This window comes from Cydia fagiglandana, chromosome 19 (genome assembly GCF_963556715.1).
Source record: "Cydia fagiglandana chromosome 19, ilCydFagi1.1, whole genome shotgun sequence".
NCBI classification, from domain to species: domain Eukaryota; kingdom Metazoa; phylum Arthropoda; class Insecta; order Lepidoptera; family Tortricidae; genus Cydia; species Cydia fagiglandana.
In genome coordinates this window covers 5,501,872-5,524,458 of record NC_085950.1, presented here as the reverse complement: position 1 = coordinate 5,524,458, position 22,587 = coordinate 5,501,872, and the positions used below count along the sequence as shown (strand labels likewise).

Genomic DNA, 22,587 nt, shown 5'->3' with positions numbered 1-22,587 from the left:
ACGACGCACCTTTTTATACGTTTACTTTTTATAATTTTATTGTATTTTTGAATTCCTTTGTTCTTATAATTTTATGTTCTTTTTGACACCATATTTTTGTTCAGTCTTCGCTTAGGATTCATGTAATAAAGTACTATCTTGAACCAGTGCGCCTTTATCATTTTCATACCCGATCGTAATATTCATGAGACGGAAGCCATCTTTGAATGTACTATCACGCTCCGAAATTGCCGCGCCATTTAGAGTCCGAGCTAAAATGGTTCTTCAATACGTACGTTATAGCAGTTCCAATTTAGCAAGAACCCTAAATGGCATAACAATCCCGTGTGGTGACTGTACTAAATCTATATATGGCTCCTGCTTGCAATATTGTCTTACCAACGAACTCAAACTGGTCAAATGCTGGTAGTCCTGGGAAGGCAGTGTCTGCGGGGGAGGCCTGCATCAGCGGGGAGAGCGTGCAGCGGCGCACCTCCTGTCCGTCCGCGAGGTCTCGTTGGATCTGTAAGTAAGAATTGTACAGTCATTCCTCCTGGAGCCCGTCATCAGAATTAAACGACAAATTTATGTTTCGAAAAAACATCGATTCAAAAATATGAAGTTTAATGGTCATCATCTCAGCCGAAAGACGTCCACTGCTGGACAAAGGCCTCCCCCAAAGATCTCCACAGCGAACGAACGGTTTCCGCGACTTTAACCAGATTGTCGGTCCATCTAGTCAGGGGCTTTCCCACGCTGCGTCTTCCGGTACGTAGTCGCCACTCGCTCACCTACCTCACCCCAATCTACCCCAAACGGGGCAGAAAGGTTTTATGGTAATGGTAACTAAATCGAGACTCTTTTAAATTTAGAAGTCTCTTAAAATGGTAAGAAATATGAAATACCTCAAGGAACTGGATCCGCCCGTCAGCCAGCGGCGCGCGGTAGATGACAGTGCTGCCATCCTCGACCACGGTCTTCGCTGTGTTCGACTCCGAGTGCCATCTGAAACACACGAATTTCTGATTAGTGATTTTTTAACTTCTGATTTGAAAAACGTTAGAGGCAGCATCGGGAGCAGCGACATGGGCAGTGAGTGTTGCATTCTTCTATACCTTACTAATCAAATCAGGACACAGTCAACCTCACCACAGATGTAAGTCCAGTTGTAATCCGGACGCTGTGAGCCCAAACGGTTACTATAATACTTACAATAGAATTATAACCGGATGAATTAGGTAGTTTCTTATTGCAGATAAATTCTAGGAAATATAGTCGAGCATTTTTTTTTATTTACACAAACGGTAGGTACATGCTTACAAACAAAATTTATAATATCACCAAACATTAACCAGTTTGTTGGCGATTAATATAATAAGATAAATAAGATATGAACACGGTAAGTAAGATCCACTCCCTATTGGAGCGGTTCCAATTAGGGACGACTTTTTTCAGTTCTGCCCAAGAAAACCTCTAAACCTCAACAATTGTTATCAATACGTACTGTATATCATAAGCCTCAGTGTAGTCGGAGCTCGGCACAGTCAGATCCACACGCAGATGAAGAGATCTGTTGAAGTCCGGACGAGGCGGCGCCGCTGCTGTGATCGAAGGTAGGCCGTCGGAAGACGAGGGTGAGGTGGTCGGGAGACGGGCAGGGAGGTCCAGGTCGGGGATGACGGCAGGCTCCTCTGGAGCCACTGGGGTTTGGCGGAGGAAGCTTTGGATCATCTGTTCCGAAGTTTCTGTGGAGGGAACAGGAACACGTAAAGATTACTTTCATTTTACCGTGTTCAGATTAGTATTTTACACAATCGTGATATAATAGAGAGCTTTTCAGTCGAGTACCGTGTTTAGGCAACGAAGCTTGCTGAGTTGCCTAAGTCAGGTACGAGATTGAAAAGCTTGATTATATCACTATTGTATATAATACTTTTTCTACGAGTTGACAAAAATAATATTTTTAAACTAGTAGAATCATAGAAACAAACCAAACCAAAACTATACAGCTAAGATGGTACGCGAGTAGCCGCGATACCTGATTCATACTACTCGCCCCGGCCGCCGCGCCCGGCGCGTTGGTCAACGACACCTTCTCGTAACTCATGAGGCCCTGGTACTTGCTCCGCGCTACATTCAATTTTTAGACAGTTGTTTTCTCGATTTTGGCCACCGTAGCCTATGGAGACTAACAAGCAACACTAAGTGGTTTTCGTTGTCTATGGACGTTGCTATATTAAGGGTGTCACATGCGCGTTTCTGACTTATGAACCAATTTTTTCTACTATACAACCTAAAATAAATAATTAATTTGAGCTATGGTGTTGTTTCGTACTCTTGATCGCGGCGAGCTGTGATTGGTCAATTTTATTATAGTTGACTAAACTGTATCGTAATGAATGTTATAGTTGAGTTGGGAGCCCATACATTAAAAATACCCAATTGAAGTTTGGTATAAGAAATCTTAATTCAAAAATTATAGTCGACGAGTAGAAAATAGTACATTATTGTCGAGGCTGGGAAGTAGCTACTTGCAGGCTGAGGATTCGTTTTAAACGGACGACCTTGGGAGTCCGTTTAATTGAATCCGAAGCCAGCAAGTAGCCTTCCAGCCGAGTCATATATAGTGCTTTTCTCAAAAATGGTGCAAGAAATATAAATATCATAGAAATATTTTACAAAAGCAACATTCTTACATATATATTTTGACAGAAAAAAGCCTTTGCCGCCTTTTTATTTTTTTTTAATACAAAAACAGAAGTATGTTTTTCTGCCAAAAATACGCCAACCTATTTGAGACATCCAAATAGTCGCGGTACTAATCATATGTTTGGCTGTTTAATGGGCCTGTGCCTTCATTTGATATGGTCATTTCAACTTTTAAAAAGTTTGGAACTCGACAAATAATGGAATTTGTATGCAACATTGCAGTCCCAAAATCGAGACTGCAATGTTTTTAACTTTTTAATTTTTGACTGACCATAAACTACGCGCTTCGCGACCTATTTTTTAGACGGCAAAGTCGACTTTGCCGTCCATTTTTGAGAAAAATAGTTTTTCTCAAACATGCAATGAAATATTGATGTTATGTTCCTTATAATAGGCTGCGAAGTATGACGTTTCAGGTGCGGCTAGGACAAAAGGTCGTTAATGGAATTTCATACACATCTTGCAGGCCTAGGCCGGCAAAGTCCTCTTTTTTAATTTTCATTTCACAGATATTTGTGACACAGCATCGTGGCATTCATCCATTAAAAAAAACTAGAGGCAGTATTTGCTTTATGGTTCGTAATGACACTCTGCCACTACGCCTATAAAAAAAAACAAAAAACAATGTTTGCTATAATTTGCAGTTTTATTTGTATAAAATCAACATGAACTTAATAAATAATATATTCTATCATTTTATAATTTTAAATTATAAATTTAACTACACAAATAAAAACATTTAAAATATTTCATCTAAACGTTAGCGGTAAAAAGGTCTACTCAAACACGCGTAGTTATATTTTTTAAATTGTTATGGAGGTAAAGTTGAAAAATATTCATTCTGTTTTATTGGATTTATGGTGCGTTGTTGATTTTTTGACTTTAATATGAGTTCCGACGAAATAATGAAATTAATATTAATTGTAATCGTAGGTGTTGGAATTGGCAGCGTAAGCAGAATTGATTTTAAATAACTTGCTGCCTCTGCCGCCAAGTCAAAGACGAAGTATACTGTATATGGTTGCTTATGGCAATTTTATTATTTGAGAAACTAAGAAAAATGGCTTACAGTTTATTAGAAACAGTTTTGTGGCATATTTTAAATGAATGTAACTACAAATTCGTCAACACTGTGGAAATTATACTTATTTACTCCATGCATAAAGCAACGATGTATGTGAAACATGATATCAACATGAAAGACTATGTAAACTTATGTGACGAAAACGACAGTCAGACGGATATAAGGCGAAAAAATCAAAGATACATGAAAATATACGGGTAGTAAAAATACACGACTCGTGTAAAACATACGCGTGATAATGATATAGGTACTAACGTGTTGGTTATATTTTGGGTGTAGTTTACTTTTAGTTTTTTCTATAAATAAAACTTGGGTTTCGTGGATTTTTTATTTTATTTATTTCATTGCATGTTTGAGAAAAGCACTATACATACCTCGGCGGGAAATGGGGTTGCCCGCGCTCAGACCTATCTGGCCTCGCTTCGCTCGGCCGTCTATATGTCTTCGGCCGGCAACCCCTTTCGTCCCGGCCTCTGTAGTAATGTACTATTCCTACTCGTCGACTATAATTCTTGAATTAAGATTTCTTATACCAAACTTCAATTGGGTATTTTTAATGTATGGGCTCCCAACTCAACTATAATATTCATATCGATACAGTTTAGTCAACTATAATGAAATTGACCAATCACAGCTCTCCGCGATCAACAGGACGAAACCAAACCAAAGCTCAAATTAATTATTTATTTTAGGTTGTATAGTAGAAACAATTGGTTCATAAATCAGAAACGCGCATGTGACACCCTTAAAATAGCAACATCCATAGACTCCGAAAACCACTTAGTGTTGCTTGTTAGTCTCCATAGGCTACGGTGGCCAAAATCGAGAAAACAACTGTCTAAAAATTTTACTTAGCGCGAAGCAAGTACCAGGGCCTCATGAGTTACGAGAAGATGTCGTTGACCAACGCGCCGGGCGCGGCGGCGGGGGCGCGTACCAGTATGAAGGTATCGCGGGGGCTTGCGTATCTTAGCTGTGTATACTTTTGGTTTGGTTTGTTTGTATGATTCTACTAGTTTAAAGTATTATTTATGTTGGCTCGTAGAAAAAGTATTGTATACAATAGTGATATAATCAAGCTTTTCAATCTCGTACCTGACTTAGGCAACTCAGCAAGCTTCGTTGCCTAAACACGGTACTCGACTGAAAAGCTCTCTATTATATCACGATTGTATAAAATACTATTATGTATGATCACTTGATCAGTTAATGTATCTTCGTCTGATTGTACTGCTTGAATGTGGCCTCGTATAATTCTTTTAGTAAATTCCTAGACCCCTTAAATTCCCCAAATACGAGTACCAAGTAAAATAATAACAGCGACTATATTACGAGTATGATTATAGGGTCGTACCCTTATACAAGACTGAACCCTACTTCTAGTTGTGATTTAATGCTCCTATCAAAATCCTATATCCAAGAAACGGCCATTCGTTTCTGGATGAATGCTCCTAACTTTCGGCAACAGAAACAACAAATTAAAACCTTGATCATTCTAACATGTTTTACCGAACAAACTTACCGAAAATTGGCGATCCATCGGAGAAAGGAATTTTATCCTCTTCTACTGTCGTCTGTTCGTAGTTCACTGGTTCCAGAACTTGAGACTCATCCACCTTAAAAGTGACCCTATTGTTAGTGCCAAGGTTGAAATTCAAACTCTCCTTATAAGGAACATCTGCCGGAGTGGGTATAACGACCCTCGCAGAAGCGTAACTCTTCACGGGTTGATAAGTTTTCTGTGGTTGAGTGTCTAGAAGAAGCTCGTTGATCTGAATCGCTTCTTGATGTGTATTGGTGGTTTCATGGTGCTGAGATTGAGGGGTTACTGAATTACTCGTAATGGTTTCTTGATGTCTGTGGATGGTTTCATGTTGCTGATGTTGATTTGATTGAGGGGCTTCTGAATTACTCTGGACGACTTCATGTTGTGTGTCGGTGTTTTCATATTGCTGGTTTGGGATTGGCTCTGGAGATTGTGGGACCACTGTTTGCGGGTTTGGGATTGGCTCTTGAGATTGTGAGACCACGGTTTGCGGGTTTGGGGTTGGCTCTTGAGATTGTGGGACCACTGTTTGCGGGTCTGTGATTGGCTCTTGAGATTGTGGGACCACTGTTTGCTGGTTTGTGATTGGCTCTTGAGATTGTGGGACCACTGTTTGCTGGTTTGTGATTGGCTCTTCAGATTGTGGGACCACTGTTTGCTGGTTTGGGGTTGGCTCTTGAGATTGTAGGACCACTTTTTGAAGCTGGATTTGAGCTTGTTGGCGGATTTGTTCGATTTGTATATTTGGTAAAGTTTGTGCTGGTTGTGTAGCGCTTGATCCATGATTAGCGCTGCAGGAACCTGTAAAACAAAGTTGTCATTTGCGCCTTTTTCTGCTGACACACATTGCAGCATTGGTTTGCCAGACCATAGATTCATAGGATTCTCTATAGGTCAGGAAATGAATGCTCAAAAAACGTTGTAGAGGGAAATGCTAGGAACACAATTTTTGACTCCGTAACTTTGTTTGGACTAGTTAGGAGGTGAACATATCAAAAGTCCCCGGCTGTAGCCCCGGTGCTGGGGGGTACAGGGGGGTAAGAAGGTCGAAGGCCTACTAATGACAAACTAATATTCGTAAAAGTCGGTTTAAATATTCGCCCGTATTGAATTTACACACCCAATATACAGGCTACAGGCTATTGTACTGAATAATGGATCTAACCTGGATTATTGGTGTAAATTGGCACAGGGAGCACCAGAATTGGTAATGTCACTCCTCCATGGCCTCCTGCAATAGATAGAAATACATTTAGGTTACGACATATCATAGATTAATACACAGAAAATATAACAGACAGGCTAATAGTCTTGTGCTTGGACCTCTTAAGGATGACTCACGCTAGACGACATGTCGTTTTCTATGACGGCTGATCGGTGATCACGTGGTGCTTTCCATAAAAAACGAAGCGCCAGAAGCTCCGGCCCGTACCCAGGCCGGTCTAGTGTGTTGTGTCATCCTTTATAGTTGAGAAGTACCAAATCTTACCCAGTTGGATCGGCAGCTGCACTGGCAGGATAGACGATTTGATTTGGTTCCTCTCGCTTGGTCGTTCTGTCAACAAAAACAATAACGCCACATTAACCACATTGGCTTTTTTATAAATATTTGTCGGTTGACTAGGCCCCATAGACAAACGTTTTTTTTTTTTACACCAAACCCCCCTAGATTTTGCAAAAAATAATTTCTTCGGCAGTTTTTTAGCAGCAAATTGAAAGTTGCCCAAGCTTGTTATTTTTAAAAATGTTTCGATTTCATTAGGGATCAGCAAATCAAACATGTGCATGCGCGAATAAAACAAACCGAAGGTTCGGTTTCGGCCAAAAACTGCCGAAACTTTCGACCGCGCCGAAACTGTATTGTCGGTACGACCAAAATCTCGGTTTCGGTTTTGATAAGTTTCGGTAAAACTAAGCGAAACTGAACCTATCGTTTCAAATCGTTTATCAAAAAAATTGGTTTCGGTCGGACACTAAATAAAATACGGAATCCTAATCTAAAAAAGGTCACTTAGATACCTACATACTTTATTACCGGATAATTTCGAAATTTTCACACCTTTCCCCTTTTCAACTATTCAACTCTATTATTCTTATTCTTCAATGATGTAACACGTGAGATTTACTTTGTTTAATACTAGAGATCGCCATTAGCATATTATTATAATGATTGTAATTATGTTATGTAATAACATTATTGAGTGTTGACCTTTAGCAGTGTACGGTCGAGTCGGTCGGTGCAAAAACAACTATACACGACCTTATTGTCAGTATCTTGGAGACGTGTATGAATCATAAATATGTGTATTTTTCATTAGTCATTACACTTGCTCGTAAAATGACGTAAAAGATGTGAGGTACAGTCAACAACAGAGCTATGAATACAGGCAAAGTGCCAAAAATATGTATACACGACCTTAATGTACACGTACAGGCAATAAAGTAGGTACATATTTTTGACACTTTGCCTATATTCATAGCTCTGTTGTTGACTGTACTTATCACACCTAGGCGACGCGGTCCGTGTGTCCTTAATCCCATCAAAAACATAAATGTAAAAAAGGAGAGCCAAGTTCAATACAAAAATTATGCTTGGCTGTGGGGTTCGCCGCAAAAAGAATGGAGATTTAAATGAGTGCCAAGTTCTATGCAAAATCCAAATATGTATTTATAGGAACAAAATAACATTATAAACAAGTATTAAACTCTATTTCTTTGCTTTATTGGATACCTATAACAATTGCTGTTATTTAAAAAAAATGCGAGATCTTAAAGCAGGTTAGATTTGACTTGGCCAGTTTTCATTACATCAGTCATTTTATAAAGTTATTCAACATATATATTTTGTAATTCTGATAAAAACTGGCCAAGCCAAATCTAACCTACTTTAAGATCTCACATTCTTTTTAAATAACAGCAATTGTTATAGGTATCCAATAAAGCAAAGAAATAGAGTTTAATACTTGTTTATAATGTTATTTTGTTCCTATAAATACATATTTGGATTTTGCATAGAACTTGGCACTCATTTAAATCTCCATTCTTTTTGCGGCGAACCCCACAGCCAAGCATAATTTTTGTATTGAACTTGGCTCTCCTTTTTTACATTTATGTTTTTGATGGGATATCAATACTTTTTGTAAAGAAAACTAGGCAGGTATTGAGATTTAATGTTTTTTCTTGTGTTTCCGCTGCATGTTTTTTACTTCTGTTCTTTGTATTAATTATGTGGTGCCGCGCGCCGCCAACGACACACCGTTGGCCGGTTGTTTAGCGCGTATTACAGGTTTTTTGTATGGGGACCCCCCCTATTTTTTAACTTTTTTTATTTTTAGATTTTTTCCTACGCTTGCACACAATTACCGAGCTGGATTCCAAATTTCATCCTTCTAGGTCATCTGTAAGTAGGTTAGGTTTAGGTACTATATGTCAGTCACAATAAGAAAGAAATTTGTATGGGAACCCCCCCTATTTATTAACTTTTTTTTGTTTTTAGATTTTTTCCTACGCTTACACACAATAACCGAGCTGGATTCCAAATTTCATCCTTCTAGGTCATCTGGAAGTAGGTTAGGTTTAGGTACTTATATGTCAGTCACAATAAAAAATGGTTTTTTGTATGGGGACCCCCCCTATTTTATAACTTTTTTTAATTTTTAGATTTTTTCCTACGGTTTCACACAATAACTGAGCTGGATTCCAAATTTCATCCTTCTAGGTCATCTGGAAGTAGGTTAGGTTTAGGTACTTATATGTCAGTCACAATAAAAAATGGTTTTTTTGTATGGGGACCCCCCCTATTTTATAACTTTTTTTAATTTTTAGATTTTTTCCTACGCTTTCACACAATAACTGAGCTGGATTCCAAATTTCATCCTTCTAGGTCATCTGGAAGTAGGTTAGGTTTAGGTACTATAGGTATGTCAGTCAGTCTTAAAATTTACGACTTTTTGACCTTCATATCTTTATAACCGTTTCAGCTAGCTTCATGAAATTTGGGCTTCTAGATGTCCTTATGGATATAATTAAACACACGTAGTTTTATGTGTTTACGTTAAAGATGTTTTGAGTTAAAGAAGGGTCAAAAGTGGCACCAAGTGGTTCGTGTAATATTACACTTGGCGCTGGCTAGCCAGTTCCTTTGCTCGAACTTGGCTTGACACGCTGCCGCGTGTCTAGATTTCAACCTATGTAGTCTTATGGCTCCTCTTCACGTTGGGCCAACGCCAACGCCAACGAGGGACACATTTATGCGTTAGAGGGAGTAAGTGATATTGCTATCTCATTCTACCGCATGGCTGCGTCCCTCGTTGGCGTTGGCGTTGGCCCAACGTGAAGAGGAGCCTTTAGGGCCACTTGCACCATTCCACTAACTCGGGGTTAACCGGTTAAATCTGGAGTTACCATGGTTCATATGTGTATTTGCCATATACAATTTGACACTGGTTTAACGGTTTAACCGGTTAACCTCGAATTAGTGGGACGGTGCAAGTGGCGATTCGAAGTCGAGATCCTGAAAACGGTAAAAAATAGAGCTAAAACTCCTAAAAATACGTGTGATACGTCATTAGATTCGTCATGATGCCTAGAAAAATGTATTCGAAACGTGTATTAAGTAGCACACACAAAATATCAAAAGGGTACGTACGAAATGAGGCAGATGTGATATTTTTTCCCTATATCCGTGATGAAAACATAGTGTATCCGGCTACTTACCGTGATACGGGGTGAGTAGGTTTCACGGGGAGAGTTGGGTTATGAATGGGGAGAGAAGGTTTGAGAAGGGATTTTAAGGCTACTGCTACAAAAATAATGTATTCCAATTTAAAATGGGGCTATAGTAATACGCATAATAATAAAAAATCGATCCAACAATCTTCCAAAATCACCTCTTTGTATGAAAACCCCTCTCACCCTAAATACGAGGCACTACAGGATGAGGTGGGTTTTCCTCTTTATCGTCAAAGTTATGAAATGGAACTACCCAAAATAAAATAAAAACAAAATACAAACGTCCGGAACACTTATTATATACACCATTCAGTTTTCATATGTAATAATTTTTAAGAAAAAAAAACCGACTTCTATGGGGCCCGGTGAAAGATTATGGTAGATGGTGCACTATGTAGAAAAGGAGGTAAAACCAGTACCTACTTTCTAGTAGCATTTCGTTTCCGTAAGGGTCGTAGTTATCTAGCCTAACCTAACCCACTTCTCTGATAGCAGTTCGGTTCTGTGAGGATCGCAGTTCGAACCTAATCAAACCCACTTTTCTAGTAGCATTTCGTTTCTGTAAGACTCGCAGTTCTAACCAAACCTAACCCACTTTTGTTCGGTTCTGTGAGGATCGCAGTTCAAACCTAACCTAACCCACTTAACGGCGCATGCGGTGCGGTGTACGGGAGTTTGAGCGGGAGGGGTTTGGCATCATCATACCCACATTTTATGGTAGGTAATCATAGTGGTTTATTTAGTTTAGGTATCATAGTGGTTTTCCGGGTCAAGGTCCGGGTCTCTGAGTCAGAGTCCGGGTCCGAGTCCCGGTCCAAGTCCGGGTCCGGGTCCGGGTCCGAGTCCGGGTCCGAGTCCGGGTCCGAGTCCGGGTCCGAGTCCGAGTCCGAGTCCGGGTCCGAACCGGATCCGGGTATGAGTCCGGGTCCCAGTCCAAGTCAAAATCGAAATTCGAAATCACCAAACATGTACTATGCGTCGTTGAAGAGTTCTGTTCTGATCATCATCAGCAGTTCCACTTCATCAAATGCGACAGTTTTTAATGTAAATGCTTGATTTTATGATGAAAATACAAAAAATTATATACGTATGCCTTTAAGATTTGAGGAGTTCCCTCGATTCCTTATGGATCCCATCATCAGAACTCGAGCTTGACAGAAATGTGGCTTAAAAACTAAACTTGCTTAACAAACATAACGAAGAGGACAAATCGCCAAACGTGAACTATGCGTCGTTGAAGAGTTCCGTTCTGATCATCATCAGCAGTTCCACTTCATCAAATGCGACAGTTTTTAATGAAAATGCTTTATTTTCCGGATGAAAATACAAAAATCTCTATACGCATGCCTTTAAAATTTGAGGAGTTCCCTCGATTTCTCATGGATCCCATCATCAGAACTCAAGCTTGATAAAATTGTGGCTTAAAAACTTAACTTGCTTAACAAACATAACGAAGAGGACAAATCGCCAAAGGTGAACTATGCGTCGTTGAAGAGTTCCGTTCTGATCATCATCAGCAGTTCCACTTCATCAAATGTCACGTTTTTGAATGTATATGCTTGATTTGTTGATAAAAACACAAAAATCACCATATGTATGCCTTTAAGATTTAAGGAGTTCCGTCGATTCCTCATGGATCCCATCATCAGAACTGGATTTTGACAAAAACGGGACCAATCTGTATGCATATACATACAATCAAAAAAATAATTTTCAAAATCGGTCCAGTAATGACGGAGATATGGAGTAACAAACATAAAAAAAAAAAAAATAAAAAAAAAAAAACATACAACCGAATTGATAACCTCCTCCTTTGGGATTTGGAAGTCGGTTAAAAATAAAATGTTCTCGAGGTTTGAATTTCAGTTTTGACCCTACTTATCCCATTTTACGGTACGTACGAAATGAGGCAGATGTGATATGTTTTCCCTATATCCGTGATGAAAACATTAGTGTGGGTAGATACTTACATCTTTAAGCAACGCCGGCTTCCAACATGTCAGAAGGGAGGAGCCCAAGCAATATCCGACCGTACAAATCCGAATCCAAAATGCCGTCTCCCTTCCCGGGGTCGCTCAAAGCTCAGACCAAGATAAGTCTGCAGCGGATTGGTTATTATAAACGTCAAACTTCTATGAAATTACGACATAAAATAACACTGTTATTAATTTCGTTTAGTTGTACCACTGTATATATATTGTATATTGTATATAAATGACTTAAAAACAATTAAATAATACTTGGGGGCCGATTTTTGAATTTCAACCACTCGATTTCGTGTATTTCGTTCAATAATATCTCCACTAGGTACTAGGCATTTAAATTCTACTAATAGAATTGAAATCGAGTGTGGTCAGTACCACTAGATTCCAAATTTCGATCGCTCGTTTTTCAAACATTTGCATTTCTCCGTTTTCCACCGATTTTCGAGTGACGAAATCGACCGATCGAAATTCAAAAATCGGGCCCTTGCACTCTGCGTGGGCTATCAAACTGCAGACTTTTCTTGGTGCGACTCTAAGTACATCGTTTTTTCTTTTAGTTATATAAATGTATGTTAATTTTGTGATCCACCAGCGACTAGTTTGGAGTGGGGTAAAGTGGTAATGGCTCCTCTACACGATGGGCCAGCGCCGGCCACTCCAAGGGACGCAGCCATGCGGTAGAATGAGATAGCAATATCACTTGCTCCCTCTAACGCATAAATGCGTTCCTTGGAGTGGCCGGCGCTGGCCCATCGTGTAGAGGAGTCATAATTTTGTGACAGTACCTCCAACGATGCTGAGGAATAGCTCTGTCCCCGAAGTCCGCCGATGTCTGTTGTTCGTCATGGACTGTGTTTTGTCTGTCCCGCTCACCGCGCCTGTAAATAGTAAGGACAAAAATTAACTTTTCATTTTTCACACTGTCACCCTATGGTGACCCACGGGGAGTATACCTACCTATAGTTCGTTTTTTTAGCATTAGAAAGAACTTGAAAGAAGGTAAGCGTTCTTGGCATGTCTTTTAATTGAAAAACGCTTTTTAATAAAAACTTTTTACAAAAAAAAGAAAACCGACTTCAAAAAGGATGAAATAAAATATTATCCTTTTTAAGTCTATGCGTTACCAACTGATATGTTTGAAGTCGGTGCCAAGCCAACTTATGAAGCATACCTACCATGATTTTGGTACGATTCAATAAGTATGTACGTTGGATTGCCTTACACGACGACAATGAACGTACTTTTTGTAGGTACAGTCAACGTTAAAAGTATGTTTACACTTTTCGTCTTATTACAAAAGGAGTAAGGTGCAAAAGTGTAAACATATCTTTGACGTCGACTGTACCTCAGAACACACGATCAAACCTTCTTGGCACAGTCCGTACCATGTTTGTCGGCACGCAAGCGTGGGATTGGGACTGAGTTATTTCCCGTCCCTTATTCAGAGGACTACATTTCAAAATATAAAACAATTCAAAGAATTTACCTTGTTGCCAAATTTCACCTAAATCGGTTCAGTTGTTTAGCCATGAAAAGGCGACAAAGAGGCAGACAGAATTACTTACACATTTATAATAGTTATTAGTACAGTTCTAATGGGATTTATAGTCATAAAGCTGATTATTTTTGACGGGTATTGTTACTACTTGGCTTGGCACCGACTTCAAACATATCAGTTGGTAACGCATAGACTTAAAAAGGATAATATTTTATTTCATCCTTTTTGAAGTCGGTTTTCTTTTTTTTGTAAAAAGTTATTATTTTTCCATTTTTAGTTTTAATGCATTGTTAAGAGCGCGACGCATGAATGAAAAACAACATCATGATTAACATTAAATGCGTGTACCTACTTTAATAAATATGTAATCAGGAATTTTCTCGAGTCCGTCTGGGAAATTATAATTCCTGTCACTACACTAAATCCATCCTCCGCCCCGCCACTGACCCAATCCCTCAACCCCCCGATAACTCTACCTCACAGCGCATCAACCCCTGATCCATGAACCCCTCGACCCTGAACCAGCAGCCCTTCAACCGCCATTCCCCGACCCCTTAACTCCTAACCCTAACCCCCGATCAGTAGCCTTACCAGCTTACCAAGAGTTTGACATTGATTTATTCGCTAGCGTGTGTGTAACTTACTTTTTTTGCATCTCGCTCGTACTGGCATATTAGTGCGAGCGAGATGCATAAAAAGTAAGTTACGAAGACGTTAGCGTCGCTAACTTAGCGAATATGTCAATGTCAAACTCGTGGTAGGGCTACACTTGCACTACATCAAATTGGCGGTTTTCTGAAGCAAATGCTCGAGTTACTTTAGAAAACACCGAAATCACTTTACACGTGCCTTTAAAAACTGAGGAGTTCCCTCAATTCCTCATGGATTCCATCATCAGACCAGAACCAAAAATAATACGGAAACACCTTGGAGGTAACTCCTTCCAAACAAAAAAAGAATTACTCAAATCGGATCACAGGTGCCGGAGTAATCGCTGAACATACTACATTTCAAAAAATCATCATCATTATCATCAAAACAATCATCATCATCAGGTCTACTTCATCAAAGTGGTGGTTTTCGGGAGAAAATGCTCGAGTTGCTTAAGAAAACACCCAAATCACCATGCATGTGCCTTTAAAAATTGAGGAGTTCCCTCAATTCCTCATGGATTCCATCATCAGAACAGAACCAAATTAAAATGGGACCAACTCGGAGGTAGCTCCTTTCAAACAAAAAAAGAATTACTCAAATCGGACCACGGATGTCGGAGTAATCGGTGAACGTACATAGAAAAAAAAAAAAAAAAATAGCCACAACCGAATACAGAACCTCCTCCTTCTATGAAATGGAAGTCGGTTAAAAATCATTAACTTACTTATGAAAGCAGAAGAATATAAATGATCGTATTAGATTCATAATTGTTACATATTTGCCGTAACTTATTTTTAAAATGTATTTTTCAATTAAAAGACACATCAAGATTGTCTACCTAATTTCTAATGCAAAAAAAAACGAAGTATAGGTATGTATACTTCGAATTGTACGAGTATATTCGGTCATACTTTACAAAACCTTACTTTTTAGGGTTCCGTACCTCAAAAGAAAAAAATGGAACCCTTATCAAATATCATTTATTATCAGGCAACTAAGGCCCATAGATACATACCTTACAAACTAACATACATACAATAGTAAAATCTTAAGAGCTAAAAAATTATTTAGGCGACACGGCGGTTTTTAGTTGTGTCGCATGTTCTGGTGTAGGATTTGATCACTCGTAATACGTCTGTCTGTCCGACCATTCCCCCCCCCCTTTATCTCTGAAACTACTTGGCCTAAAATTTTGAATAAAATACACAAAATAGTATTTTACCTATAGATGACAGGAAAACCTTTTAGAAATGTGCAGTCAAGCGTGAGTCGGACTTATGTACGGAACCCTTAGAACGCGAGTCCGACTCGCACTTGACCGGTTTTTTTACAACTGCCTGCTTATAGAATAAAAAAATTGAATTTTTAGGCACATAACCCACGACATAGATCAAATGGTAGTTAAAAAGGCCCCACTCAATGCTACGGTTAGCAAAGGGTAGGTTTCAGTGGGGACCTAACTTAAAACTTGGAAGCTTAAACTTGACATTTTCACTTCGCGCCTATAAACAGGGGGCTTCTGTGCTGCCCCCTACACTACATGCACGCTCCCTATCTACAGGGTGTTTGGTACATCGTTTGCCAAATTAAAACGGCAAATAGGTTGAGTCATTTGCTATCTTCCCAGGCCTAGAAATTTTTTGTCAATTTTTTGCAAATGCCATAGAACTGAAAAACATTTTTTTTCAGTTCTATGGCAGTTTTTCGTAAATTTCAAATTTTTACTTGAGCAGTAGTAAAAAAAAACATGGACAATTTTTTTTTCTAGACATGAGCAGATAGAGTCTGTGCGGAAAGAGAAGAGTCGTGGGATTTGAGGGCGCGCCAGTGCTATTTTATGGTTTTTGCTATGCTGACAACACTGGTCACGTGATTATAGTACGACACTAAAGGTCATGATACTTGAATCCCTTTTGTTCCGGTTTTTTACCGCGGCTTACTAAACGGAGCCTGGATGTGGTGTCGGCTCGTCAACTCAACCCTCTGATTTAGCGCAGGCACTAGTTTTCTTTTTAAAACACACTTGTTTTTATATCTCAGATACTAAAAAGTGACTGCGATTGACAAAACTGCTAAAACTAGTTAAGAATCTGCCCAATACAACTGTAATTTTAGTACCAAACAAGATACGAGTCTCATTTATGTACTGCCTAATCTGTGCCTAGTCCAACAGTTATTAAAACCGGGTAGATCGGGTAGAAATTGGGCAATAGAACTGTAATTTTATCTGGGATATATTTCACCCTTTGTAAACTTGACTTGTAATGTATGTGTACATTATTAATAATAAATATGAATATGAATAAAAATAGTGCATAAGTAGGTAGGCCTTATTGGGATATGTCCGGTTCTCTCATCTCACGATATTTTACTTCGCCGAAAAGTCACTGCTAAATATGAAATATAATTTCGTAACTAAAAGAACCTACAAATAAAGAAATATTTTAATAGAAAAAGTTTTATTCAGAACCTAGTAAACGAACTTACAAATAAAGAAATATTTTATTAGAAATAGATTTATTCTTTGTAATCGAAGTCTGAATTAAAATATTCAATGTCACTTATGTTTGAGCTAGCTTCAAAACAACCAGGGACACTCATATAATCATCATCATCTTCACCTGAACTGGATTTGCTTGAATCCGGCACGTAGATTACGAATTCTTGCATATCATCTACTTAGCGGTCTTTTATTCGAGATACCGTAGGTACTTTTACACAATCCTGAAAAAGAAATTACATATAAATATGCATAAAATGGCAAGTATCAAGACTATTTGTCAGTTATTTTAAAGATCATGAATGACCTGCATATTTATGAAAATTAATATATTTTGAATGAATATACTTACCGATTATGTACCGGAGACAAGTTACTTAGGGGGCTTATTAAATAGGTAATTATTTAATATTAAATACAACATCAATACCCGCGAATAGCGGAAACACGTACCGCGATTTTTTGTAAGTCGATAGTCGGCTTTTAGCCGTTTTCTTCCCGCTGACAAAACCGAACAATGTTAAATATAATTTTCCTTGTGGTTTTATGTACGGTTTTATCGTGTTATGAAAATATTTTATACATAAAACTTGCGGTTTTTGTTAATAAAAATATACATTGACAGAAGTTTGTTTACTTTTTACAAGACAGGTGTCAAAGGTTTGATTGCCATATAAAATTTAAAATGTTAGTTCCCGTTTCTGCCACGACTCTTCTCTTTCCGCACAGACTGCAAATGACTCAACCTATCTGCCGTTTTAATTTGGCAAACGATGTACCAAACATCCTGTATAAGGAAATTAAGCGTATTTTTTATTCATTACCATACCCATGTAAGTAATTAATTCATCATAGTTTTAAAGTGATAGGTAGTGTGTGTAATTTTAACTACCTACCTTGCGTAATAATATGGAAATCACAATATGATTAATATGCAAGATGTATATAGATATATACTCGTAGTTCCAAGTAGGTAGGTAACCCGGCAATCTTCAAATCAAGAGTGAACAGGCGGGTCTCTATTGGTTCCCATAATTTTTTTGTTCCGATTTATTCTTTCCATAACGTTTTCCATCATAATTTTTATTAATCATATTGTCAATAGTCATACATTTTAACAATATAAATTGCAGTTCCGATTTTTGCAGGTCATTATTATTGTTAGTCATAAAATTTGTTACTCATAATATTCAAAGTCCAGAAGGTATAACATTACATAATGTTGAAGGCAATAAACTTGCTTATAATAATCGTTGTAAGGTCTTTTATCGCAGGTTATAATGATAAGTAGGGCTCTATTGCATTTCCTAAATTTTAAGTTCCGATTTTTTTAGACCATAACGTTTTCCATCATAATTTTTATTAGTCATATTGTCAATAGTTATAAAATTAAACAAAACAAATTGCATGCTTGTCTACCTTGGCTTACTGATTTCCCTTTTTTATTTCTTATTTTTCATGTAGTTTATTAAGCCATTTCGTCCCTCGAACGAGTCGACGGAGCCCCGCTTCGCGGGGCTCCTATTTCCGCTCTGAGGGACACAAGGTAACTAACGAACCTACCTGAGGAAACAGATTTTTTGTTGTTTGCTTTACTGATTTCCCGCCATTTCTTATTTTTCATGTAGCTTATTAAACCATTTCGTCCCGCCAATGAGTCGACGGAGCCCCGCTTCGCGGGGCTCCTATTTCCGCTCTGAGGGACACAAGGTAACTAACGAACCTACCTGAGGAAACAGATTTCATTTTTCTTTATATGAAGGATGTCATTAAAAATGGTCCTTTGTTTGACTTGAATTATTGAAAGTCATAATGTTTAATATTATAGCTCCTAAATATTAGAATATAAGAGGATATCATTTTCTGACTATCGAAATTTGAAACAGTAAGTTTATGGGAAACAAAGAGATGACATTAAAACGATATGATTAACGACCATTAGTCCGATAAAATATATGCCTTAAAATATTTCTGAATAATTATTGATATACCTTTGAATGTTATACTCAACAATTTTATAACTTTTGTGATTATAGCGTTTAATATTATAGATGTTTAACATTAGAACTATGAAACGTTATACTTAACAAAAATTATGACTATTGATGTTTATGTCCATGAATTATATGGATATCAATTTCTGACTATCGAAATTCGAAACAATAAGTTTATGGGAAACAAAGGGATCCCGTGAACAGGCACCTTCTGGGCGAGCTCGCTCCATCGTAGGCCACGTCAACGCCTCGGCTAGTCTGTGGCCATGAGTAAGCCCATTCATAATAAAAAAAAAAGAAAAAAAGGTAGGTAAGTTTAAGTTAAGAATTATTAAACAACTGTACCGCTATTCGGAACCTAATAATAATATTGAGAATGGCAACCCTGTTGTCGGTCGTATTGTCCTTTTCTAGCATATACGTCCCTCTCTCTCCCACACTCCCACCACACAGCAGTTTGCTTTTTGGCGGTTGTCGCAAAAACAAATTTCCAACTCATTGGCTTGCTGTTTTTCCATCTGGAAGGTCGTGAAGCTAAACTGCTGGTGAGTTTTTGAATTGTACCCCAGTTTAGCTGACTATATTGAAAAACAGTTTCTAACGGCTTTTGCCGTTCGAAATAAATAATTAAAATTTAGTGTCCGTTAAACTATCTAGCAAATAAAAACGATCCGGAATAGTAATGTGTAAGTTTTCAAAGCCTGCCTGCGCGCACCGTGGCTATGCTAATGAAAATACTAAAACACATAATGGTAGAAAACACATCGAGCTGGTAAAGCGTGCACTTGTCACCATCAGAATTTAATTAATATTATACCTACATTAAGTCTCTTCAGAGTCTTATTACTTCTTACTTTAAATCTTTGTGTGTCTATAATAAGTGTTGAAATTAGGTATAACACTTAAATGGTGATGTGTGGAGGCATACCCTTCAGTTTTCAAGTGATTTGTGTTTTCGAATACGAAAGGATCGGATAGTTAATACGTGTTACGTAGAACCTACGTATTAAGGTAGAAGCTTATAGACGTGTAGGGTTTATCTGTCCAAGTATCTATCAGCAACTTGTCGGTTTATCCCGTTCCGGGTTAAATATAATATTGCAAAATGAATTTTTTGGTAATAAACTTGCTGATAAATAACGTGTACCCGCTTAGGAGTCGACAAAGCCCCGCTTCGCGGGGCTTCTATTTCCGCTCTGAGGGACACAAGGTAACGAACAAACCTACATCGCAAGAATTGCATTTATTTTTGTGGAAAGTGAGTACTTCGGCAGTACGTAAACTTAAGTCTGACTAGATAAAGAGATATATTAGCATGGCTCTGCGCAAGAATGACATGGAAATCCTTAAGTATTTCACTCCTTATCAATTTACATCTCTCCAATTAGATCTTAGATTTTGAAAAAAAAAAAAAAATGGTTAAAATGTAGGTAGATAGGTATCTCTTTAATTAAATAACAGGTACTAACAGCTTAAAAGAACTCTTGCATGTAGTTGCTATATGTGCTTGTATTATGCTATATGTGCTTGTATTATTTTGGATTTGAATAACTTGATTATTCATTCTATATGTAACTATGGTACATACAAGACGGTTCTTTAAGCCTACCTACCTACCTACCTACATAAATAGTACCTACACTTGTAAACGTTTTAAATAAAATCGGAAGCCTGTGACTTGAAAGGGCATTAACAATATGGGAATGTTTAGATTGATTCATTGACGAAGACGCATGGTTTGCTTCATAATTTCAAATTATATTCGCTAACTGTAGAGTTAAAGTTTAGTCATGGCAAATCTCGTCACCGTGAATGACACTTTCTAAAAGTGCCTATTAAAGTAAATCCTTTCCCCTTGTCGAGCGAAGAACTCGCAACTAAGGGAATATTACCCATAAACATAAACTTCATTTGAATGATATTCTTAAGCTATGTCTGTTATGGTTCCACCTGCGTAAGGTGTGCCTAAGAGAATCTTTTATTCAGTCACAAACTAACGTCAAGTTATTTGTGATGATACCAATGTGTTGTGTACCTATTTAAGCCTGCGCAAGGCTGCCATGTTTCCACCTGCGTAAGGTGTGCCAAAGAATCTTTGATTCATTCACAAACTGATGTCAAGTTACTGATGATGATATTACAACCTATATAAGCCTGCGCAAGGCATGTCAGAAATTAAATGATATGGTCATAACACAGGCGAGCGAGTAGGCCACAATCATAAAAATATAACAAAGATGAATATGTAAATACCTCCTTTTGGACAAAGGACAAGTGAAAAGGGTTCTAACAAAATAATGTTCTGGGTAAAAATCAGTCGAAATAGGCTTCGTTATTCGAGGTTTCATTTTTGTTTACCAATCTATTTTAAGGGTCCCGGACACCCTATTGGCTAAACTCAAAATTGGAATAATTAACATTTCTAAAATTATAATATAATAGATATGAAATAACCTAAGATTCCAGGCCTATCTCGACTCATTTTTATTTTAAAGATGAAAAAAAATCTTTGCACCCTAATATAAAATTGTGGTCTAGAGACGCTAAGCCTCATAACGTTGGTGGCATAGATAATACTAAGAGATTTAGTCACCTAAATTCGACCATAAGCCCAGACAGAATATTGATATTTAGAATAAGGTGTGGTCAATCCTCCAAGGTCCAGATAATCTGTGGACTCTAATTAAATCAGGCTCACTTAAGCTCACGACACAACATAGCTTACGGTTCAATTCTGAAATAAGCTATGTTTAATATCACTGATGGTGTGAAAATAAAATTACAAGAGCACAAACAGCCTGCTCAAGGTGTACAAAGGGTTCCGTTTAGCGGCCCTATGAATATCTAAAAACCTTTGAAGTCTATGCCTGCTATGACAGACTAGAAATTAATATAAATTATATTTGCCTCGAGAGCACTAGTCTTTCAGTTAACATTTTTACGAGTATCTACCTATGTAGGTACACGACATAACCAAGGTTAGGTACCTATTTAATTATTATATCCCTGACTGGCATGGTATAGGAAAATTGTCATGTGCTGCACAAGCATGTTGGAAATAAAAATGTACAAAACTGACCTAACGGGGCGTTTATGAATGATTTATTTTACACCCTTATGTCTGCCTTGTGAACCTTGAGGATTCGAACCACCTTGATCGTAAGTGCTCCTATGCACAGATTAAGTTTATTTTAAACTACCCATGCACTAATCTCAAAGGCACGTGCTTCTATGCACGGACCAAATATTGTTATCACTTAATTCACTTATCATTATTCGTCATAGTTTGATACTATACGTTTAACAAATGTACCCACCGTGGAATGTAATGTACCCAGTCATAAGGTTTTTAATAAACAGCTAGTGACTTAATGGTTTGCACGAACGATTCTAGTATAACTTCTGGGCGGTCACGTCTAGGGCATGACCCTCTAGTTCTCAATTTATACAAAATTATAGCATTGCGATACTGTTTGCTTTGCACAATGTGAAACAGCAGCAAGCCTTGCGAAAAGGCGAAGCTATTTTGAAAGGCGAGTACTTTTCAAAAATACATTGTAATATATATAAATATGTTTTTGTCGTGGAACAAGTACACCCAAACAAATGCAGTCATTTATTATAATATGTTGGCAAAACTCTGCAAAAGAGTTATATAGTCTGTCTGTACAGTGTAACTTGAAGGCATCAATGCACATGAATCTCTTGAAACATGGTGGATCAATTAATTTACACCCCGTCTGTGTCTTGCTCCTATTACCAAATCCACAAGTTAAGGACCTCAACCTATATATAGGTACCCTTCTTGCTCGAGACCTGTAAAAAATGTACACAATAATTTCATGCAGTCAAGTGTCGGAAAACTAGATCCACACACTTAGCGATATCGTGAATATATATCCAAGAA

General features: G+C 37.9%; 1 protein-coding gene across 1 annotated transcript in view; it reads right to left on the bottom strand.

The window, feature by feature from the left end:
• Positions 1-22,587, bottom strand: part of LOC134674192 (uncharacterized) — a 50,923-nt gene that overhangs the window by 14,285 nt on the left and 14,051 nt on the right. Inside the window, exons 2-8 of the mRNA XM_063532250.1 lie at positions 12,820-12,912; positions 6,808-6,873; positions 6,484-6,549; positions 5,295-6,119; positions 1,484-1,724; positions 885-984; positions 379-502 (exon numbers count right to left, since the gene is read on the bottom strand). Of these exons, the coding sequence (XP_063388320.1) occupies positions 379-502; positions 885-984; positions 1,484-1,724; positions 5,295-6,119; positions 6,484-6,549; positions 6,808-6,873; positions 12,820-12,912 (1,515 nt within the window). The remainder of the gene's footprint in view (positions 1-378; positions 503-884; positions 985-1,483; positions 1,725-5,294; positions 6,120-6,483; positions 6,550-6,807; positions 6,874-12,819; positions 12,913-22,587) is intronic.